This window comes from Neofelis nebulosa, chromosome X (assembly GCF_028018385.1).
Source record: "Neofelis nebulosa isolate mNeoNeb1 chromosome X, mNeoNeb1.pri, whole genome shotgun sequence".
Lineage (NCBI taxonomy): Eukaryota > Metazoa > Chordata > Mammalia > Carnivora > Felidae > Neofelis > Neofelis nebulosa.
Window position 1 is genome coordinate 89,804,942 of NC_080800.1, and position 21,033 is coordinate 89,825,974.

The 21,033-nt window shown below is 40.2% G+C and overlaps 1 protein-coding gene across 4 annotated transcripts in view; it reads right to left on the reverse strand.

Moving 5' to 3' along the window:
• The window catches only part of ACSL4 (acyl-CoA synthetase long chain family member 4), an 88,153-nt gene that overhangs the window by 16,253 nt on the left and 50,867 nt on the right, over window positions 1-21,033 (reverse strand). For all 4 annotated transcript variants that reach the window (XM_058714110.1, XM_058714112.1, XM_058714113.1 and 1 more), the window contains 7 exons: window positions 17,963-18,034; window positions 14,040-14,179; window positions 12,487-12,659; window positions 10,419-10,493; window positions 6,358-6,549; window positions 5,116-5,230; window positions 1,941-2,098 (listed from right to left, as the gene is read on the reverse strand). In XM_058714110.1, coding sequence (XP_058570093.1) covers window positions 1,941-2,098; window positions 5,116-5,230; window positions 6,358-6,549; window positions 10,419-10,493; window positions 12,487-12,659; window positions 14,040-14,179; window positions 17,963-18,034 — 925 coding nt within the window. The remainder of the gene's footprint in view (window positions 1-1,940; window positions 2,099-5,115; window positions 5,231-6,357; window positions 6,550-10,418; window positions 10,494-12,486; window positions 12,660-14,039; window positions 14,180-17,962; window positions 18,035-21,033) is intronic.

The window sequence follows — 21,033 nt, forward strand, 5'->3', positions numbered from 1 at the left end:
TCACTTGGGTCCTCTCTTTCTCTCTCTCTCTCTCTCTCTCTCAAAAAAAAAAAATTAGGTTAACAGCCTCCAATTAAGCATGAGGAGTTCACAGTTTCTCTACGTTCCCCTTGGAAAATCATGTAAACAGTTTAAAATAATTTTTAAAGTGAAAAAGTTATTAACCACAAGGAAACACCTGAAAGGAGAGAAAGAGGACACTGGATGAGAGTTCAACAAAATTTTGGAAGACCTAAAGCAAGCAAACTAGCAGTAACTGATGGGGAGCCGAGAGCTAAAAGCTAACGGCCAACAGAGGACACTGACGAGAGGCATTCCCCCTGAGCCCATGCCTCTGAAGACAGAGATGAGGGATACGCTGAAGAAAGAGGGTTGGCCCTCAGCTTGCACAGAGAACAGTTCTTCTCCCTGATCCTGCTCTTCCCCAGCTGGGTTGGAGACAGGTTTTCTTTTCAGAAAAGCGAACGAGAGAAACTCTGGACTCCAGGACACTAGGTACAACAGAAGGAGGGAGTAAAGCTGAGACGAAAAGGATGCTGTGGGGGTAAGAACCACCCACCCTGCCCCCAGCCCCATTCCAATTTCCTCTTTTTGGCTACCGGAAGAGGCAGTGAGGCTAATATCCTCCAGGCAAGGGGCTGAAGAAGTCTGCTTTGTAGAAATGGAATGACTCAAGACACCAACATCTGAATAGCCTGTTGGTAAAGCCCAGTGAGCTTTCCAAACAGTATTTTAGTGCCTCGTTCTCAAATATGAATGGACAGACAAGGATCTGCAGATATAGGAGAAGCTGTGACCAAAACAAGCAGGAAGTGGAACTTGGAGGAGATAGGCAATAACAGGAGAAGAATCCTTCATAAAAGGAGTCCCTTGAACATCCTCGAAGGAATAAGAGACAAACACACTGACTGCATTCATGAAAGAGCAACAGGGTGCTACGGAAAGAACATGGAGGAAATGGGAACGAGCTCTTGAAAATTAAAATTCTGATACTGGAAATGGAAAATCCAATAGCTAGAAGAACTGATAAAGTAGAGAGGCTCTGGGGGCGCCTGGGTGGCTCAGTCATTTAAGCATCTGACTTCAGCTCAGTACAACAGAAGGAGGGAGTAAAGCCGAGTAAAGGAGGGAATAAAATTCATGGTTCATGAGTTCAAGCCCCACATCAGGCTCTGTGCTGACAACTCAGAGCCTGGAGCTGGCTTTAGATTCTGTGTCTCCCTCTCTCTCTGCCCCTCCCCCACTTATACTCTGGCTCTCAAAAATAAATAAACATTAAAAATGTTTTTTAAAAAAAGTAGAGGGACTACGTCAGAATGTAAAACAAAAAGGATGAGATGGAAAACAAAAGATAATAAAACCAGAGGATGAACGCAGGTGGTCCAACAGTCACAGAAACGTAGTCCCAGATAAAGACACAAAGAATCTGGATGGGGAAAAACTATAAAAATAAGAAGGAGCAAACAGACAAAAAAGATAAATGGGTATTTCCCAGGACTGAAGGGCAGAGATCTCTAGATTGAAGGGGCCCACACCAAGTTAGTATCCACAACAATAAATGGTAAGAGATCCACACCAGGGCACCTCATCATGAACTATCAGAACAAAGATGGACCATTCCGAGCACAGGCTGGGTGACCAGTCAGCAGGGATGGTTGTAACATGCAATAAGGAACTAGATAGGTTATTCTACTCTACGACATTTAAGGATCTTTCCGACATACAAATACATTTATATATGTTTCTATATATTTATTATAGTATAATACATAATGTATATATAATGTATGTGTATATACAATTTTTTTTCAAGAGGCAGGTTTTTAAAGCCCTGTATTTTATCATTAAAACAAAGAAATAGACGTCTCAAAGAGACTAATGCACAAGACATCATTAAATGACATCCAGGGACTTCAACAGACAAGTGATTTCTTACTTACTGGCATTGGCAGCTTCTCTAATTTCTTTCAGTATTTCAGCTTCCATGGCAGGGTTATTGCAGATATCGACCCAAGTTCCTTCCACTCCTTTCTGTTGTGCCAAAAGTGTCAACCTTTTCTGATTAGGAACCACAAAACTAATCACATACGACTGATCACTAAAAAATTAGAAAATAACACAAAATAGAAATTAAAACATTGAGAAAAATTGTAAGTTACTGAATGGAACAGTATACATAATTCCAAATACATATTTCTCTTATGTGTTACAGCTTCATTAAGAAGTAATAAAACCCATAGTCCTGGCATAAAGACAGACATTTAACAATGGAACAGAACAGAGAGCCCAGGAATAAATCCTTGCATATATGGTTAAATGATCTTCAAGAAGGGTGCCATCACCACTCAGTGGGGAAATGACAGTCTCTTCAACAAACGATGTTGAGAGAATTGGATATCCATATGCAAAGGAATAAAGTTGGGCCCTTAGCCCATACCACATACGAAAATAAACTCAAAATGGATCAAGGACCTAAACACATAAGAGCTAAAATTATAAAACATCTAGAAGAAAGCACAGGGAAGAAGATTCATGACACTGAATTTGACAATGCTTTTTTAGATATGACACCAAATGCATAGGCAACAAAAAATTGATAAATGGGACTACAACAAAAATTTAAAATTTCTACGTTACCAAAGGACACAATCAACAGTGTGAAAAGTCAATTTATGGAATTGGAGAAGATACTGGTGAGCCATATATCTGAGAAGAGGTTAATATCTAGAATATAGAAAGAACTCCTATAACTCAATAACAACAACAAACCCCCCGAAATAACCCAATTAAAAAGTGAGCAAAGACCTGAAACTATAAAACTCCTAAAGGAACACACAGGGGGTAAGCTCCCTTGACATCAGTCTCAACAATGTGTATTGTTGGTTTTGACACCAAAAACAAAGGCAACAAAAGCAAACATGAACATGCGGGACTATATCAAACTAAAAAGCTCTGCACAGCAAAGGAAACCATCAACAAAATGAAAAGGCAACCTACAGAATGGGAGAAAATATTTGAAAACATATATCTGATAAAGGGTTAATATCCAAAATATGTGAAGAAGTCCTATAACTCAAGAGCAAAAAAAAAAAAAAAATCAAAAAATGGTCAGAGAAACCAAATAGACATTTTTCCAAAGACATACAAATGGCCAACAGGCATACAAAAAGACGCTCAACATCACTCATCATCAGGGAAATAAACGCAAATCAAAACCACAATGAGTTACCACCTCACAACCGCAAGGTTGGCTATCATCAAAAAGACAAGAGATGACAAGTGTTGGCGAAGATGTGGAGAAAAGGGACCCCATGTGCACTGCTGGTGGGAAGGTAAATTGGTGCAGCCACTGTGGAAAACAGTACAGACATTCCTCAGAAAATTAAAAAGAGAATTACTGTACGATCCAGCAATCCAATTGCCTGGACAAAGAAAGAAAAATCCAAAGGAAATGAAAACAAGATATTGAAGAGAGACGTGCATTCCCATGTTCACTGCAGCATTAGTCACAATAGGCAAGGTATGGAAACAACCTGTGCTCATCAGATGTGGGATATATATACAAGGAAATATCATTCAGTCATGGGAAAGAAGAAACTTCTGCCATTTGTGACGACATGGATGAACTCAGAGGGCATTATACTAAGCGAGATAAACCAGACAGAGAAAGACAAATACTGCATGGTATCACTTATTTGTGGAATCTTAAAAACAGGAAAAGAAGTCAAACTCCTGAAAACCAAGTAGAAAAGTGGTTTCCAGGGGTTAGGGGAAAGAGGGACAGGTTGATAAAAGGGTACGAACTCTCAGCTATAAGGTAAACAGGGCCTGAGGATCTAACGTAAAAACATGGTGACTACAGTGGAGAACACTGTATTGTATAACTGAAAGTGAGAGAAAAAATGTTTAATGAGCAAAGGACTTGACATTTCTCCAGAGGTGACATACAAGTAAATGGCCATCAAGCGTATGAAAAGATGCTCCATGTCACTGATCAATAGCAGGGAGAGATCCCCTCGCACCCATTATGATGACTATCAAAAAACTAGAAACAAGTGTTGGTGAGGAGGCGGGGAAATTAGAACACTTGCGCATTGCTGGTGAGAAGGTAAAGATGGTGCTGCTGCTCTGGAAGACAGTACGGCGGGACCTCAAAACATAAAAATAGAGCTACCCTATGATCCAGCGATCCCACATCTGGGTAGATACCCAAAAGAATGGGAAGTAGGATCTTGAAGAGATATTTGTGTACCATGTTCATAGCAATATTATTCACAATAGTCAAGGGGTGGAAGCAACTGAAGTCCATCAGTGGATGAATGGATACACAAAATATGGTCTACCTGCATAATGGAACATTATTCAGCCTTAAAAAGGAAGGAGATTCTGACACATGCTACAATATACAACCCTGAGGACATTATGCTAAGTGAAATAAGCCAGTCACAAAAAGACAAATACTGTACAATTCTATTTATATGAGGTATCCAGAGTAGTCAAATTCACAGAAACAGAAAGGAGAATGGTGGGGAGCCAGGGACCACAGCCAGGAAAAATGGGGAGTTGTTTAATGGACAGAGAGTTTCAGTTCTGCAAGATAGAAAGCTCTAGAGATTGACTGCACAACAAGGTGAATATACTTAACACTAGTCACCTATACACTTAGAAATGGTTAAGATGATAACCATTATATTTTGTTTTTTACAGTTACGTTTCTTAAAGGGTGTAATAAAGCCCATAAAAATAAACCATATTAACGTATAAAGAAAAGGATCTAACCTCTTAGGTTTCTGATTTAGAAAACTTTGACTAGCGGTGTTAACTTCTTAGGAAATTTACTTATGCTATGTCTCAGCTGTTAAGGATGTTGAATGAAGTAAGTGCTGTGGCATAGCTAAGTACTTAGCAAGACACAGAAGGTGTCCAATAATTAGTTAAAACGTCTCAATCATCTCAAATGATCTTCAAACTGTTGAACTTTCAGAAATGCGTAACATTCCCCATTGCTGATGAAAATTTGATGTTTCCCTTATGATTATACGTAATCACAATTTTTTTTTCCAATCATCCTTTTTCTGGAAGTATAGGAGACACAAATGCAGCCTTTAAAATTACCTTTTGGCAAAAGCACAGATGTTGTCTATTAGTGGACAGTTCTTCAATGCAGCTTCAACTTTCCCAAGGGATACATATTCTCCTGCTTGTAACTTCACCAGATCTTTCTTCCGATCTAGAAGTCATGAAGAACGAATGGTAAATTATCCGGTCCATTTTATTAAGATCCGCACAATTCTGATTTTCCCTCAATCTCATTGCCTTAATCTTTATTTACACAGATACTTCTTCTAAAATTCTGTTATAGAATAATGCTTGTTCATGCACATCCATTACAAGGAAAACACCTAGCTGAAGAAGTACTAGCTAAAATGCTCAGTATTTTATTATAATCTTAAATACTATGATAAAGTTAATGGAAGGGAGAGGGTCTTACAGCATTAGATTTGAATGACAGCTCTGCCCATCACAAGCTACATGATCCTGGGCAGGTCAGTTGACCCCACCAACCCTCAATTTTATCAGAGATACTGACACCTACCTCATATAAGAATATAGGACAATGTCTGGCATACAGAACATGGTTAATAAATGTTAATTCCCCATTTTCCTTATTTGACATTACCTTATTAAAATGACAGTGCTCTAAGAAAGAATGTGCTGGCACAGGATGGCACAGCTTGAATAATCATCAGTGGCCTTACAACTCCATATGAATTCTGACTTGCTTACCCATAGCCTGGGAACCCACTCTACATGCCGACAGAAACCCACCTTTGATACCAATGCAATTAAGGATCAAGAAAAAAAAAGTAGAGGGGATTGGTTCTAGATTAAATCATGTTTACCGGGGATTTCCCCAGTAGATCAAACTTCAGGATGAAGAACCAATTTTCCCAAGAAATCTTTAACTACATTCAGGTCAGGTACAGGTCCAGAGACAGATTTAAATGGACCGACCGCTAGAGATATGACTGAGGAAATTTTATGGCTTAAAAAGGACCTGAATGGGACTCTACAGAGTGGTCCTTCCCAGCTGGCTAGTCAAATTTTTATTTTATCTTTTGCCTGATTAAAGGAATAACAGAAGGGCTATTTTGGAGCTAAAAGTCTATTTCACTAGGCTTAGTGAGGGCAGTGCCAAACCAACTGACATTCTCAGAAGAACAGATTATTGTTGAGGATTTATGATTTTCTAAGGTTCCAGGATAGCTGGAGCCATATGTATAGATAGCCACTAGGGAAAATAATGTGTCCACACTGCCTCTTGGATAGGAAGGAAAATGGTGAGAATATACTGACCTATAATCTGTAAACATCCATCAGGGTGAAATTCTCCAATATCTCCAGTACAAAACCACCTTTGGCCATTTTCATCCACAGAGTAATCCTCTGCCGTTTTCTCTTCATTTTTAAAATACCCCATGGAGATATTCTGTCCACCAATTACAATTTCCCCTCTGGGGTTTGGCTTGTCATGAATTGTGTAGCCGCCTGGAAGCCATTAAATTAGTTATTGTTCTAAAACAAAATGTACTTGCATTCATTCTTAACACTCCTGTGCTAATATTTTTCTGCAGATCAAATTTTGTTACTCCTTGGGAGAACATTAGTTTCCATGTATTCACATTGACCTGAGGATAATGGGTAACTGTAATTTGGGGGGTACTGAGGAAGGCGCAATGATAATAACCAACCACCACCCATCCCAAACCTTCCCAATGACAAAATTTCACACTTAGAATGCCACTGAAGCTTGGGGTTCATAGAGCTTTGTTAAGAAAAAATTACCCCCAAGAAGGGTAACGCTTGAAGCTGTTTTAAGTAAATTAGTAATATGCTGGTATCAATGCATTTCAGATTTTTTTCTAAGGAGGTTTTAATACAGGGGCGCCTGGGTGGCTCAGCTGGTTAAGCATCTGATTTTGGCTTAGGTCATGATCTCACAGTTTGTGAGTTTGAGCCCTGCATTGGGATCTCTGCTGTCAGCACTGAATCCGTTTTGGATCTCATCTCCCTCTCTGCCCTTCCCTCTCTTGTGCTCTCTTTCTCTGAAAAATAAAAAAAAAAAATAATAAAACATTAAGGAGGTTTTAATACAAGAGAGCAGGTAGGGAGTGTCTACCAAAGGCAACACCATGAAGTGAGAGGGAAAGAGAAGCTATGGGAAACCAGCAGGAAACTGGATTTTCTTAACTTTGGCCTATGGCCAGTCACGACTTTAGACTTTTTAAAAAATTTTTTAATTTATTTTTGAGTGAGAGACCGAGCATGAGCAGGGGAGGGGCATAGAGAGAGGGAGTCACAGAATCTGAAGCACGCCCCAGGCTCCAAGCTGTCAGCAGAGAGCCCAGTGCAGGGCTTGAACCCACGAACTGCAAGATCATGACCTGAGCCAAAGTCAGATGCTTAACTGACTGAGCTACCCAGGCACCCCACCCAGTCACAACTTTAAAACACTGAAATGACTGACAAGAGCTCTAAAATATTTTACCACTACTCATTACCTATTTAATATTGAATAAAGCTTAATTTAAGGGAAATATACAAAAATCTGAATTCATAAACTGAGATATTGATTAGGTTTTATGTTTAATTTTGTAATGTTTATTTATTTTTGAGAGAGAGTGCTAGAGGAGGAGAGGCAGAGAGAGAGGGAGACACAGAATCTGAAGCAGGCTCCAGGCTCTGAGCTGTCAGCACAGCACCCAATGCAGGGCTCGAACTCACGAACTGCAAGATATGACCTGAGCAGAAGTCGGACGCTTAACTGGCTGAGCCACCCAGGTGCCCCTAGCTTTTAAGTTTATTTATTTATTTTTAAAGTTTATTTATTATTTTTGAGACAGAGAGAGACAGAGCATGAACGGGGGAGGGTCAGAGAGAGAGGGAGACGCAGAATCCGAAACAGGCTCCAGGCTCCGAGCCGTCAGCACAGAGCCCGACGCAGGGCTCGAACTCACGGACCGCGAGATCATGACCTGAGTCGAAGTCGGACGCTTAACCGACTGAGCCACCCAGGCGCCCCTAGCTTTTAAGTTTAAAAAGGATTCAAGCAGAGTCCTTTCAGCTGTTAGCTGCTCTTAAAAATTTTAAACTATTCAATATTTAAATATGAAATCCATTGCATATAAAATATTAAGATCATTCCTATTATATAAAACAAAGTTTCCCTCATGGCAAGGAAAACTCCAAAGACATATGCAAAAATGGCCCCACTCCCCAAAACTGATAGATACTGAAGTACAATAACAGAAAATCAGAAAATAAAAATTAGGGGCAAAATTTGCCTTACCAAGTTGTACGATATACCTGCTTTCTCTAATTTCACTGCCTAATAAATAACCCATCTAATGAAACAGTTGTGCTGCTGAGGCTCAACACACCCAGACACATATTGTCTATGATGTCTTCATATTTTCATCCTAAAATCGGAACAGCATTGCCATGGGAGACAGAAGGAGGACTTAGTCCCAGGATGTAAAGATCTTGGGAATGCAACTGGATTTTAAATGTGGTTTGTAAAAAGAAGTAGTTGTAGGGCACCTGGGTGGCTAGTCAGTTAAGTGTCTGACTTCAGCTCAGGTTATGATCTCATAGTTTGTGGGTTCTAGCCCCACATCAGGCTGTCTGCTCTCAGCACAGAGCTCACTTTGGATCCTCTGTCCCCCACTCTCTGCCTCTCCCACGCTCACATTCTCTCTCTCTCTCAAAAGTAAAATAAACATTTAAAAATAAAATAAAGGGGCGCCTGGGTAGCTCGGTCGGTTAAGCGTCCGACTTTGGCTCAGGTCATGATCTCACGGTCCGTGAGTTCGAGCCCCGTGTCAGGCTCTGTGCTGACAGCTCAGAGCCTGGAGCCTGTTTCAGATTCTGTGTCTCCCTCTCTCTCTGCCCCTCCCCTGTTCAGGCTCTGTCTCTCTCTGTCTCAAAAATAAATAAACTTTATTATTTTTTTTTTAATTTTTTTTCAACGTTTTTTATTTATTTTTGGGACAGAGAGAGACAGAGCATGAACGAGAGAGGGGCAGAGAGAGAGGGAGACACAGAATCGGAAACAGGCTCCAGGCTCCGAGCCGTCAGCCCAGAGCCTGACGCGGGGCTCGAACTCACGGACTGCGAGATCGTGACCTGGCTGAAGTCGGACGCTTAACCGACTGCGCCACCCAGGCGCCCCCCAAAAAAAAATAAATAAACTTTAAAAAAAAAAATTAAAAAAAATAATAAAATAAATAAAATAAAATAAAAAGAAATAGTCATTTGCTCTTTGAGCACTGACAATAATGCACATAGGCAGAAAGTCATAGAGGAGAAACACTTAGGAACTCCAAGTTTATGTCAGATACAGCCCATTCACGGTCTTGGGTTTGAACAACCTAAGAGAATTGTCCTAGAAGGTAACTAACTGGTCCTTTAAATTTTCAGCCTATGGCTCCATTCAATAATGAATATTCCCTTTTAAGATCTTAAGTTTTTAAAAAAAAATTTTTTTAAGTTTATTTATTTATTTTGAGAGACAGAGAGAGAGAGAAAGAGCACATGTGGGGGAGGGGCAGAGACAGAGGGAGAGAGAATTCCAAGCAGGCTCCACACTGTCAGCACAGAGCCCCATGTGGGGCTCAAACTCATGAACCGTGAGATCATGACCTGACCTGAGATCAAGAGTTGGACACTTAACCAACTGAGCCACCCAGGCACCCCTAAATTCTTAAGCTTTTTAATTACTTTTCCTTTATCTGGCAAGGCCAGGCTGTTCATTATTTTGCAGTTAATGCAACACATTTAGTAGTTTTCAGTTTTACCAGGAAGACTGGTTTACTTCTGCCTCCAGCTGCTTTATAGAAAGGATTATCACCAATGTCTATAAAGTGCAGCCCTCCCTTTGCAATTAAATATAAAGATAAAATCATACAAATGGCCTGAGAACTGAGTCTCATCTGTGAAAATGTTTGCGGGGGTCAAGAGCTAAGAGGTTGGAGCATGCATGTGTGATTAGTCAGTCCCTCAATCCCTTAAAAATCTGGGGTTTCATTTCCTGGCCCAAATGTCCTCGCTAGCAAAGTCAAGCTTCCAAAGATCGGATATACATCCTTCTCCAGACCTAGGGAATGCCCCACTAAGATTGTTCTTCCTCTTTACTATCAAGTATTCTCAAGTTCAGAATCATCATGCCTAAATTCCAGAGGTTTTTCTTTTCCTCTTGGGACCCTCTTTACTGAGGAAAAGAAAGCACCGGGAACCAGCAACAGCAAAGAGTCCCTTGCTATCACAGACGACCTAACACTTTAAAGACTGGGTGTCTTGGGGCTCATGGTGGTTTTCAGCGTATCTAGAACCAGTAGAGCTGGTCATAAAACTCTTACCTTCCTGCCAGTCTTTTAGCTTAATTTCACAGCAAATAAGAGGGGCTCCAACTCTGCCCGTAGTATAGTCAGTAACTAGGAGGAAAATGCAACAAATATATTAGCATACCACACTTCAGACTCGTGCCCATGGGAGACCAGGGATATTGGAGTTAGAACCAGAGTCTCACAGATGATAAAAGGCCACTGTGAGTGCAGCGCAACGTGTGACCATGCTTCAGTATTTCAACTCTATTTCAACAGTGCAATCAGTACCAATGTTGTTACATCACTTTCGCTTCTCACGGGCTCTATTTCAGATAATAAGTACAAAAACCTCTGTGAAAGGAGGAAAGCTGCCCCTACCATTATCTACCTAAGATTCCAGGAGGACAGATTTGGATTGGAATTCCTTTTCTGCCACTCACTGATTGACTGTGTAACTTGGACAAATTACTTAACCCCACTGGGCCTCCATCTCCCCATCTATTAAAGGAGGAGAGTAAGAAAACCTACTTCTTATAGAGATATGCTGTAGGGATTCAATGAGATGATGCGTGGATGGTGCTTAACACTTCTTGGCACAAACTCAGTTTTCAATAAATGTTAACTGCTATTACCAAACAGGATGATGACGATATTCTCCTTTTGTAATTTGTAAGTACTGCTATCAATAATCAAGTATTTATAGATACCCTATAATGTACCTAGCATTATATTAAACACTGAAAGGAGGAAACACGTAAAAGATAAGGAGACTATGCCCTCAATGAGCTTACAAACAAACTACCTGGGACAAAATGCGCATGAAGAAACTCAGAGCACATTTAAATACTCAATTTCATGGTACTGGAAGTGCACACAACGGTACCTCAGGGACTTGAAAGATCAATGTGAAATGAAATCACTGGCAAAGACTTAATTGAAGAGTTGGGCATTAAAAGGTGGCTGTGTCCAGTTAGCAAAAAGGGCATTCCAAGACAAGGGAACAGAAAATACAGAGAGGTGAGAGCAAGAATGCCCGTAAGAGAAAGAGAGGAGAGCAGAGCCAGGGTGTGTGTGTGTGTGTGTGTGTGTGTGTGTGTGTGTGTGTGAAATAATGGAAAATAATGATGGATGGGGACAACGGCAACAGATTAAAGATGTCTGGAAGCTAGGTCCACCAGGGCTGAAGCAGTGAGTGTTTGAGGTGGAGATGCCCAACAGAAATATACAGGATCAATCACAAGTGATACAATAGAGGCAGGAATGGCCGCCGAAAGGCTGTTACCTCAGAGGAGTGTGAGGCACTAAGAGGCCAGGTACGAAAGGTGGCGTGCAGGGGAGGGAGCAGTCCAATGAACAAATGGGAAGATCCAATTGAAGTTAAAGTTTTAAAAAATAAACAATTAGAAGACTTCAAAGCTAATGCTGTGAATGGTTTTAAGGATGGTAATACCACAGTCACCAACCATCTGCCAGGTGGACAGAAGGTCTGGGATGATGGCGTTGATTTTGGGCACATGAATATAAAGTGAAAGTGGGATGATCCAAAAAGTATTACCTACCCCAGTGTTTCCCAACCCAAGATGATTTCACCCCTCAGTGGGTATTTGGTAATGTTTCGATTTATGTTCCATTGCCACAGCTGGGAGAAGTGAGTTACTCCTGATACCTACCTGGCTGATAAACATCCTATAATGCACAAGAGAGCCCCACCAATAAAGAATTATGTGGTTTGAAATTTCCATAGTGCCAAAGTTGACACGGCTATCGGGTTTTGAAAAGAACAGAAAACAAACAAGAAGTCATGGCAGGAATATACATTCAAGAGGGAGCATAAAAGTGATGCTTTCTTCCAAGAGTGCAGTTCTCCGAGGAAACAAGCATTTAGACAGAAGAGACTAAAGGACCAGGGTGACAGAATTTTGAGGACTGACAAGATGGCATAAATACAGACAAGGCTTAAACATAAAGGGCACACATGATAGTTCAACTGGAAGTTTCTAGAACTAAACCTGTTCAGGATTACACTGAATCTGTTATTACTTAAGGGGTATAAACATTAGTGGCAACAAACAGAATTATTTGCCATGTTACCACTACTTACCTTCAGTAACTGTGCCGGCACCACATGATTCTGTCAGTCCGTAACCCTGACCCACAGGGCAGCAGAAGCAGACATTCATGAATCGGTGTGTCTGAGGAGACAGCGGGGCTCCACCAGACAGCATCATGCGGACATTCCCTCCCAGCAAAGCCTTCACCTTTTTAAACAGTAACCTTGAGAAAAGCACAAGGGGCAATAATTTGAATACATGCATACATTATGCTTGGTCACATCCTACTGTATAAGCTCTGGGAACTATTTCTTGACTTTGGTTGGACACCTACATTTCAGAACTATGGTGGTAATTAATGAGAGGTTCACAAAGCAACGACTAATAACACCTTGAAAAAAAAATGCCAGAAAATGACAGATGGTAGCTATACTTGTAGCGAGCACAGCATAATGTACAGAGTGGTCAGATCACTATGTTGTCCACCTGAAACTAAGGGAACACTGTGCGTCAGCTATACTTCCATTTTTAAAATGCCAGAAAGACTCTTAAAAATTAAAAAAAAAAAAGAGGCAGTGTTGGGAAACTGCTCTCACATACAGCAAATGAAAGAAAATGATGATGTCAAAGGAAACAAAAATTACAATTGTCTTTAGAACATTTAGTTATTGACCTTATCTCCCTTTTAATGAAAAATGTTTCCCTATCTCCACCCTCCAGCACAACATTTAAAATAGCTGTTATGCTCAGGGTGCCTGGATGGCTCGGTCGATTGAGTGTCCAAGTTCTGCTCAGGTCATGATCTCATGGTTTGTGGGTTCGAGCCCCACATTGGGCTCTGTGCTGACAGCTCGGAGCCTAGAGCCTGCTTTGGATCCTGTGTCTCCCTCGCTCTCTGACCCTCCCCCACTCGTGCTATGTCTCTCTCTCTCAAAAATAAAATAAACATTTAAAAAAATTAAAAATAAGGGGCACCTGGATGGCTCAGTCAGTTAAGTGTCAGACTCTCAATTTTGGCTCAGGTCATGATCTCACAGTGTGTGTGGGTTCAAGCCTCTCACTGGGCTGTGTGCTGAGAGCTCAGAGCCTGAAGCCTGCTGCGGATCCTGTCTCCCTCTCTATGCCCCTCCCCTGCTCTCTCTCTTTCTCTCTCTCTCTCTCTCAAAAACAAACACTAACCAAAATAGCTGTTATGTTCATATCTTTATTACACTGTTTTATGAATACAATAAATCAGAAACCTTCCTGCAGATTAAAATCTTGAGTATCACCTTTTGTCAGAACTGACCCTTTGTAAACTCACACATTTTGATTCCAAAGTCTAATCTAGTTTTTCTTCATAAGACCAAATTCTGCAATAACGTCTTAAACATTTACTCAATTATTAAAATCTGTTCAACTGCCAAGATCAGAGCTCAGAGTCCTCTGTCCATGTTTGCTATGGAAGCAATGAGGGTTAGAAGTGAATAAAAGGGAAATGCAACCTTATGATGATGGTGGTGATGCCCAAAGTAAATTAGCTTGCCATTTACTTCTTCATCTTCCAGATGTAAACACACGATATCTCCAGGCTCACACTACAGAGTCTATGAAATGTACTTACATATTGCAAAGTGGTGCATCGTATCCCTTTTTGATCTGTTCCAACTTGTAATCATACCCTATCTTGAACAGTGTTTTCTGAATATAATTCATCTCTTGGACTTTGCTCATAACATTCTTATAAATTCTGTCCATGATTTCCTAAAAGGCAAGCAAAATATTCAATAATCTGAAAAGAATTACACCAACACGGAGATGGTCTTTAGTTGAAGATACCTTGTTTCTGACCTCTTAGGTCAAAGTTTTTAGTATAATGGATATATTTACTTTATTATATAATTAATTTCACTGACTTTACTTGTTCACGATTTCAAAAAGACTAGGGTCACGTATAGGGATTTTCCGGTTCTATACACTAAGTTTATCTAAAAATTTTAAAAAATGTCTACTAGAGTGTAAATAATTCATTCACCTCCCATATAAGTATCATTTTTAATTCTTTTTTTCAAATATATTCACTTATTTTCCAATAGCACCGAAAAACACCCAACTATGTTGAATCTAATTCTGATGTTTTTCTCGCTACTACCTTGTGACTCTTATAGCATGGCAGAGAGATTTACAGAGTTTCTTAAGAGTTGTCTTACAGAATTTTCTAGAGTTCCTTAAAATTCTTATGTCCCTGTAATTTAGGCATTTCTACTCCCTTTCAGTAGAAGCTAGGATTACAAAAACGAACAGGATTCTTGCTCATGGCTCCTTGGAAAATTCAAGGAGGACTAGGTTCGAGATACAGTGACTCCCAAGGTAATACACGAAACAACAACAACAAAGAACCCTGAAACAAACCAGCAAAAAAGCCCAGACTATCACTAAATGATGTTTTCTTGAAATGAGTAAGCACAAATTAATAAGAATTATTGCATAAAGCACATCTATTTATAAACACCTAGTTTTAAATAGTTAAAGTGGCAATTAGTGGAAATTCAGTTGTGCTACCATGAATAGTTTTATGAATGGCTCTTTCGATATCATAACAGAGCCATTCACAAATAAGGACAGCAAAAACATCTCTTGCCTTATGCTATGGGAAAGTAGTCAGAAAGGAAAAGACAGATACTATATGGTCTCACTTCTATGTGGACTCTAAACCGGCCAACCTCAGCAACAGAGAGTAGACTGGTGGCTGCCAGAAGCTAGCGGGTGGGGCAAATAGGGAGATGTTGGTCCAAGGATACAAACTTACAGGCAGAAGATGAGCAAGTCCTGGGGATGTAATGTACAGCATAGCACAGGGAGTATAGTTAACAAGACTGTATTATATGCTCGAAAGTTGCTAAAAGAGTAGATCTTAAATGTTCTCATCACACACATACACATGGTAACTTTGTGAGACGATGGGTGCGTTAACGTTATTATAGTAATCTTTTCACAATACATACGTATGTCAAATCACTGTACACTGTATACCTTAATTGACACGATAGTATGTGTCAATTATATCCCAATAAAGCTCATGGGGGTGGAGGGAGGCTGCAATGGCATTCAAGGATGGCACAATGTTGTCCTGTCCATTTCCACAGATGGAATCATTGTGTTAACTGACATATTTGTCTAGATCTGTGATTGAGAAATTCCACAAGTTCCCTACAGGACTTTAATATCCTGTAACTATCCCACTTAAGAAAGTGAATAGGATGTCAGGTGGAGGAAAAAAGCCTACAGGAGTGAGACAAATGTGACAGAACTACCTCCACTGCTCTTTCCAATAGATAAGAGTCATGGGCACTGGAAGGCCTCTATGAGTAAGGAACACAAATGATAGTCGTAACAAATTGGCAGGATTTATTATTAGCACAATAAGTCACCCTTCACTTCAACCTAATGTTACATAATGTTCAACTGAGTCAGTGCTTACAAGAAGCAGTGATGTATTCTAAATTCTCAGCTTGTGAATATGTGACTGTACAATACTAAATGGATCTTTCATTCTGATCCAGGAAAGAAACAAACTCAGATAATAGAATCTATCGATTTTCAGTAAAAAAAAGATTTTTTTAAGGCCTATTTATACAGGAGGGGGAGGAGTTAAGGGAACCAACAAAGTTCAGTGAAACACCCATGGACCAGCAACATGAGAGTCTGTTTACTATCCTCAGGCCTAAAGAACCAAGAGGAGAGATGTATTATTGGAACCCGGTGAAGACTGTAGCCACGGGCAAGACCTGGTTACAGCCAATGGGAAAGAGATTGTTCAATGGACGCTTGACAACAGCCCCAAATCGCAGCCCAACAGGGAAGGAGCAAAGGCAGTAAATATGCAAAACCCCTCCTCTCTCCCTGCCCTGTGATCTCTCCTGAGCGCCAGTAATTGGCTGAACCCAACAAAAGACAAGCAAGCCCTGGTGATTCATCCACAGAAGTTAGCCTTCCAAGGCACAAAGTAAAGAAGAATGGACCATGGGCAATTAGAAGATACACAGCATATCCACAAACTCCTGCTTATCCTTCAGGCCTAAATTCAGACATTGCTTCCTACAGTCCTTGGTCTTTTTCCTTCCTTATGTTCTCTGATAGGGTTTACTAGGGACTCCTGTACTTTGAGTAATAAACCCAAAATATTATTTCCCAAAACACCAAACATAATCACAATCCTAAACAGACAGGCATAGTAGTTAAGAAAAGTCTGGTATCAGACTGGTAGAGTTCGGGCTCTGTGACTTTGGGAAAACTTTTTTTTTTTCTTTATAAAACCAGAAAAATAGGATCCACCTAGGAGAGTCTTAGGGAGGATTAAGTGAGATAATCCATCTAAAGCCCTTAGGGACAGGTCCTGAAAACAGCAAGTACTGTAGTACCTATCATTAGCATCACTTTATTATGTTTTAATCAGAAGCTTCTTTCAGTTTCCAAACTTGCCGAATTCTTCAGCACCTCTAAATAAAAAGGCAAAGGCTACTCTGCCCTCTTTTAATTCTTTCGTTATTTAATAATTTTGTAATAAGAAGCTTAAAAAACAAAGTGGCTGAACACTTCATTATCTCATCTCCAATTTTCCATGTACAAAAATAATTCTGGGAGAGATACTGGGATGAGACTTAAAATCTGATCGCAATACAAGCAGTCACGGTATACAGTCCCGCTGGAGTTTCTAAGCCTAAAAGTGCTAGAACATATCTGATTATGCACATTTGAAACACTGTGTGAAATGTTTATCATTACAAGGCCAAAAACGCTGTAACATCTTATTTTGATGTAAGGCAGTATTTCACATAAGGATTTTAAACGTCTGGAACTAAGCTTTTTTCTTTGGAAGATCTCTCAAGTGCCGGTTTTCCTAGTCATGATTAGGGTCAGGAGGCTTGGATTTGAGGCTCAGTTCCATAACTTTGGATATGCTGCTTCAGTTCTCTGGGATGACCTACGCTTCCTTATTTGTTTGAAATTTGTGATTAGGGGCGCCTACGTGGCTCAGTCAGTTAAGCATCCAACTTAGGCCCAGGTCATGATCTCGCAGTCCATGAGTTCAAGCCCTGCATCAGGGTCCACGCTGTCAGTGTGGAGCCTGCTTGCGATTCTCTCTCCCCCCTCTGCCCTTCCTCCGCTCATGTGCGCATCGCGTGTGCACACTCTGTCTCTCTCTCTCAAAATAAACTTTTAAAAAGTTCAAAATAAAAATAAAATACAATTTGTGATTAAACAAAAATGAGATCTAGAATATCTTCTACCTTTGAAATATTATGGCCACTTCTCACGCTAGGTAATCTGAACTAGGTCATGTTCATCACTAATTTTCCAGGATCAGCAACACTAACAGGCATACGTGTCAGAAGTTTGCCAATGCTGATCTCAGATTTTAATGAACACACTTGCCACAATCTCAATTGAGTGAAGTTGTTTAAAACTGTATGCAAAACCCTGAGAGCATCACCTTTTAAAAAGTCCAAGTGCAAGCAATAAAGGACATTTATATTCTGTACTCACCGGAACGGCCGCCATGAGTGTCGGCTTCAGCACAGTACAGTCTCCTTTGCTTCCCTTTTTAATTTTGCTGGACTACATGAAAGAAAAAGCAAATAGGATCAGGAGAGCCAGCCTCAGCAAAAACGTGTGATAATTCAAGTACTGACAGTGACAGAAATTTACACAATGGAATCTGATCTTCTATGGCCCCATTGAGTTATTGGTTACAACTCTCATAACTTGCAAATGTCTAAAGTGGAAGTGGCTTTAGTGCTTTAGCCTGGAGATGATTTCTTCTAGTACATTTCGGCTTTCCTTAGAGGAGAAGCTCTGACTTATAATAAAGGAGAGTGGGATATTTGGGTAAAGTGCGCATTCTTATCTCGCATGTATCAAGCACAGCACAGATCATCCATTAAAAAAAGAGAGAGAATACAAAACCTCAGCTAAGGTACACTGAACACTAAAAGAAAATGGAAAATATTTTAACTTTCTTTGATTAGCCAAATGGCAAAGCCACCTCTTGAAGTCACTGCCGTTGATGAACATGATGGAAAAACACTAATTCGGTAACATTGTGGTTGACAGAATATTGAAGACCCTGCCAGTGACCATGTGGGGATATGCACATATATATCTAAGTATGTATATATTTCTCCTTTCTTTTGTTTTCTTTCATTGCTTACACACATAAATACTATTTGGGATTTCAAATATCAGAGCAACAGGTAGAAAAACTGATAAAGCAGCCCACTGAAAAAGGAAGATGAAAGGAAGAAAGAACCAGCTATAATGCAGTTCATTAGTCTGTAAGTTTAGATGTATGATGTGTCTATTAGTCACGCTGACACAGGCGGGAAGTAAACCAGCTCTTAAGGGACAGTGTGATATGCCAGGACCACCGGCTTCATCATAGAGAACTTTCTGCCAATAGAACCAAATTGCTTTTATCCTGCTTTTCTTTAAGATGGATAAAGGAAACAAAATAACTGCTTGTTGTTTTATGTACGTGCGAGTGTGTGCACATTTGCAAGTGGAAACCAACACCCGCACATGCATATGACACATGGGAGGGCAGCTCTGTAGAGAGAAAGATGGGCTCTCATGTCCTGCAAGTCCAAGCTGCCCTCCATGTAGTGCTGACCAGTTGTCGCTTTAAAGAGCTGTTCCAGGGTAGCACTAGCCACAAGGAGCCCTTCTTCACTTTCTTTATGACTCTATGTAATGGTATCAGTTCTCTTCTTATGATCGCAATAATCTCAGGACAGCATCACGCTTATCTGTTGGCTTCAAATGTGGCACCTCTAATGTCCCACCTGTTTCTGATTTCCTATCTGAGGGAGATTCCTGGGTTTTTGATTCCTAGGAAGATTGAGACTTTTTATTAGGAAGTTCGTGAAAAAGACAGGTGGGGCATTCACTCCAACTGCCCCCCCTTCCCTACACTGAGGCTATTATTTCCAGAAAGGCAGTGAAAGCTAGGGTTGCTAGTCCCTGACTTCTGAACTTCCCTAAGGTGGGGGGGAATCATACTCAAAGCTTATTGAAAGGTGTTTCACATTTTGAAACATTTCTAAATACAAGAAAAGCCCACTACAGTGCATCAAAAACATAATCGTTGTGGATTTTTTTTCTTTTAACATTACAGAGTTTTCTAAAAATTTTTTTTTACAGTTCAAGCCCCAGTCTTATTCATAGATCAATTTTAACTTGACTACATCAAGTCTCGTTTATTACTTTACTTGATCACGTCTTTTCTCCATTACTTTTCTAGCAGATTTTAAATGTGAACTTTCAGCTGAGTAGTTCATACGGCAGCTCTCCATCTTACAAAGAGGTTGTGTTCCCTAAAGTACCAAGTAGGTAGTTGTCTAGAACACAGAACATTTTTCTCATGATAAAGCCACTTCAAGAGGTGGTTGGATTATCCTGGGAAGTTGCAGGGAGGTGGTCATCATTCAGAAAGGACACAAGGACGTTATGGAGTTCCAGGAATGTTCTTTTTTATCTTGATCTAGATATGGATGGTTACAGGGGTCTATGTGTGTACATTAAATGCAATCAAGCAGTGTACTTAAGATTCATGTCCTTTAAGTTATACATCCAAAAACAATTTTTTTAAAAAGATGGTTGGAAAAAAAAAAAAAAGATGGTTGGAATCTCAAATCCAAAGACATCCATTTAACTTTTCTGCCTTAATATCACACAACCTACCTAACCTCTCCCTAAAACCAAGTCATTCCTATCTATACTCGGAAACTCTTTTTTGCCTCAACCTCTGGTTGACATTTTTCTATAGCAACAGATCCAAAGAAGAAATTAAACAACTCTGGACAGTAGGTATTAGCTGTGTAATTTCAAATGCACGTAAAATACGTGAGTTAGCTCTAGCCATTGTTGGGCTTCCTACTGTGAACAAAGGAGAAGGGAGAACCCAGTTGGACTCCAGGCGCAAAGCTGAGGGCTGCCTTTGGATACGCAACAGAACTTTCCATGATGATGGAAAGGTCTGGTACCTGTGCTGTCCAAACTGGTACCCACTAGTGACACTTAGCTGCTGAGAACTTGAAATATGGCTGGAGGGGAGGGGGACAAAACATAAGAGACTCTTAAATACAGAGAACAAACTGAGGGTTGCTGGAGGGGTTGTGGTGGGGGGGATGGGCTAAATGGCTAAGGGGCATTAAGGACGATACTCATTGGGATGAGCCTTGGTTGTTATACATAGGGGATGAATCACTGGAATCTACTCCTGAAATCATTATTGCACTATATGCTAACTAACTTGGATGTAAATTTAAAAATTAAAAAAAAAATAGAAAACAAAAAGAAATGTGGCTGAAGCAACTGAGAAATGAGATTTTTCTCATATCATTGGAATTATCTCTACTTCAGCGTGCTGTTGTGGACAGCACAGTGTTAGAGAAAACTGAGAGCAAAACTGGGCCACGATCCTACCACCACATCTCCTCCCAGAAAACCTATCCCTGTTTATGGGTAATGTATTCAAAAGACTCGGTGCATTTATCTTCTCTACCCAAGCTATCCAGAGTCAAAATCTCATAAAACAAAATGAAAGTAACTGTAAGCTT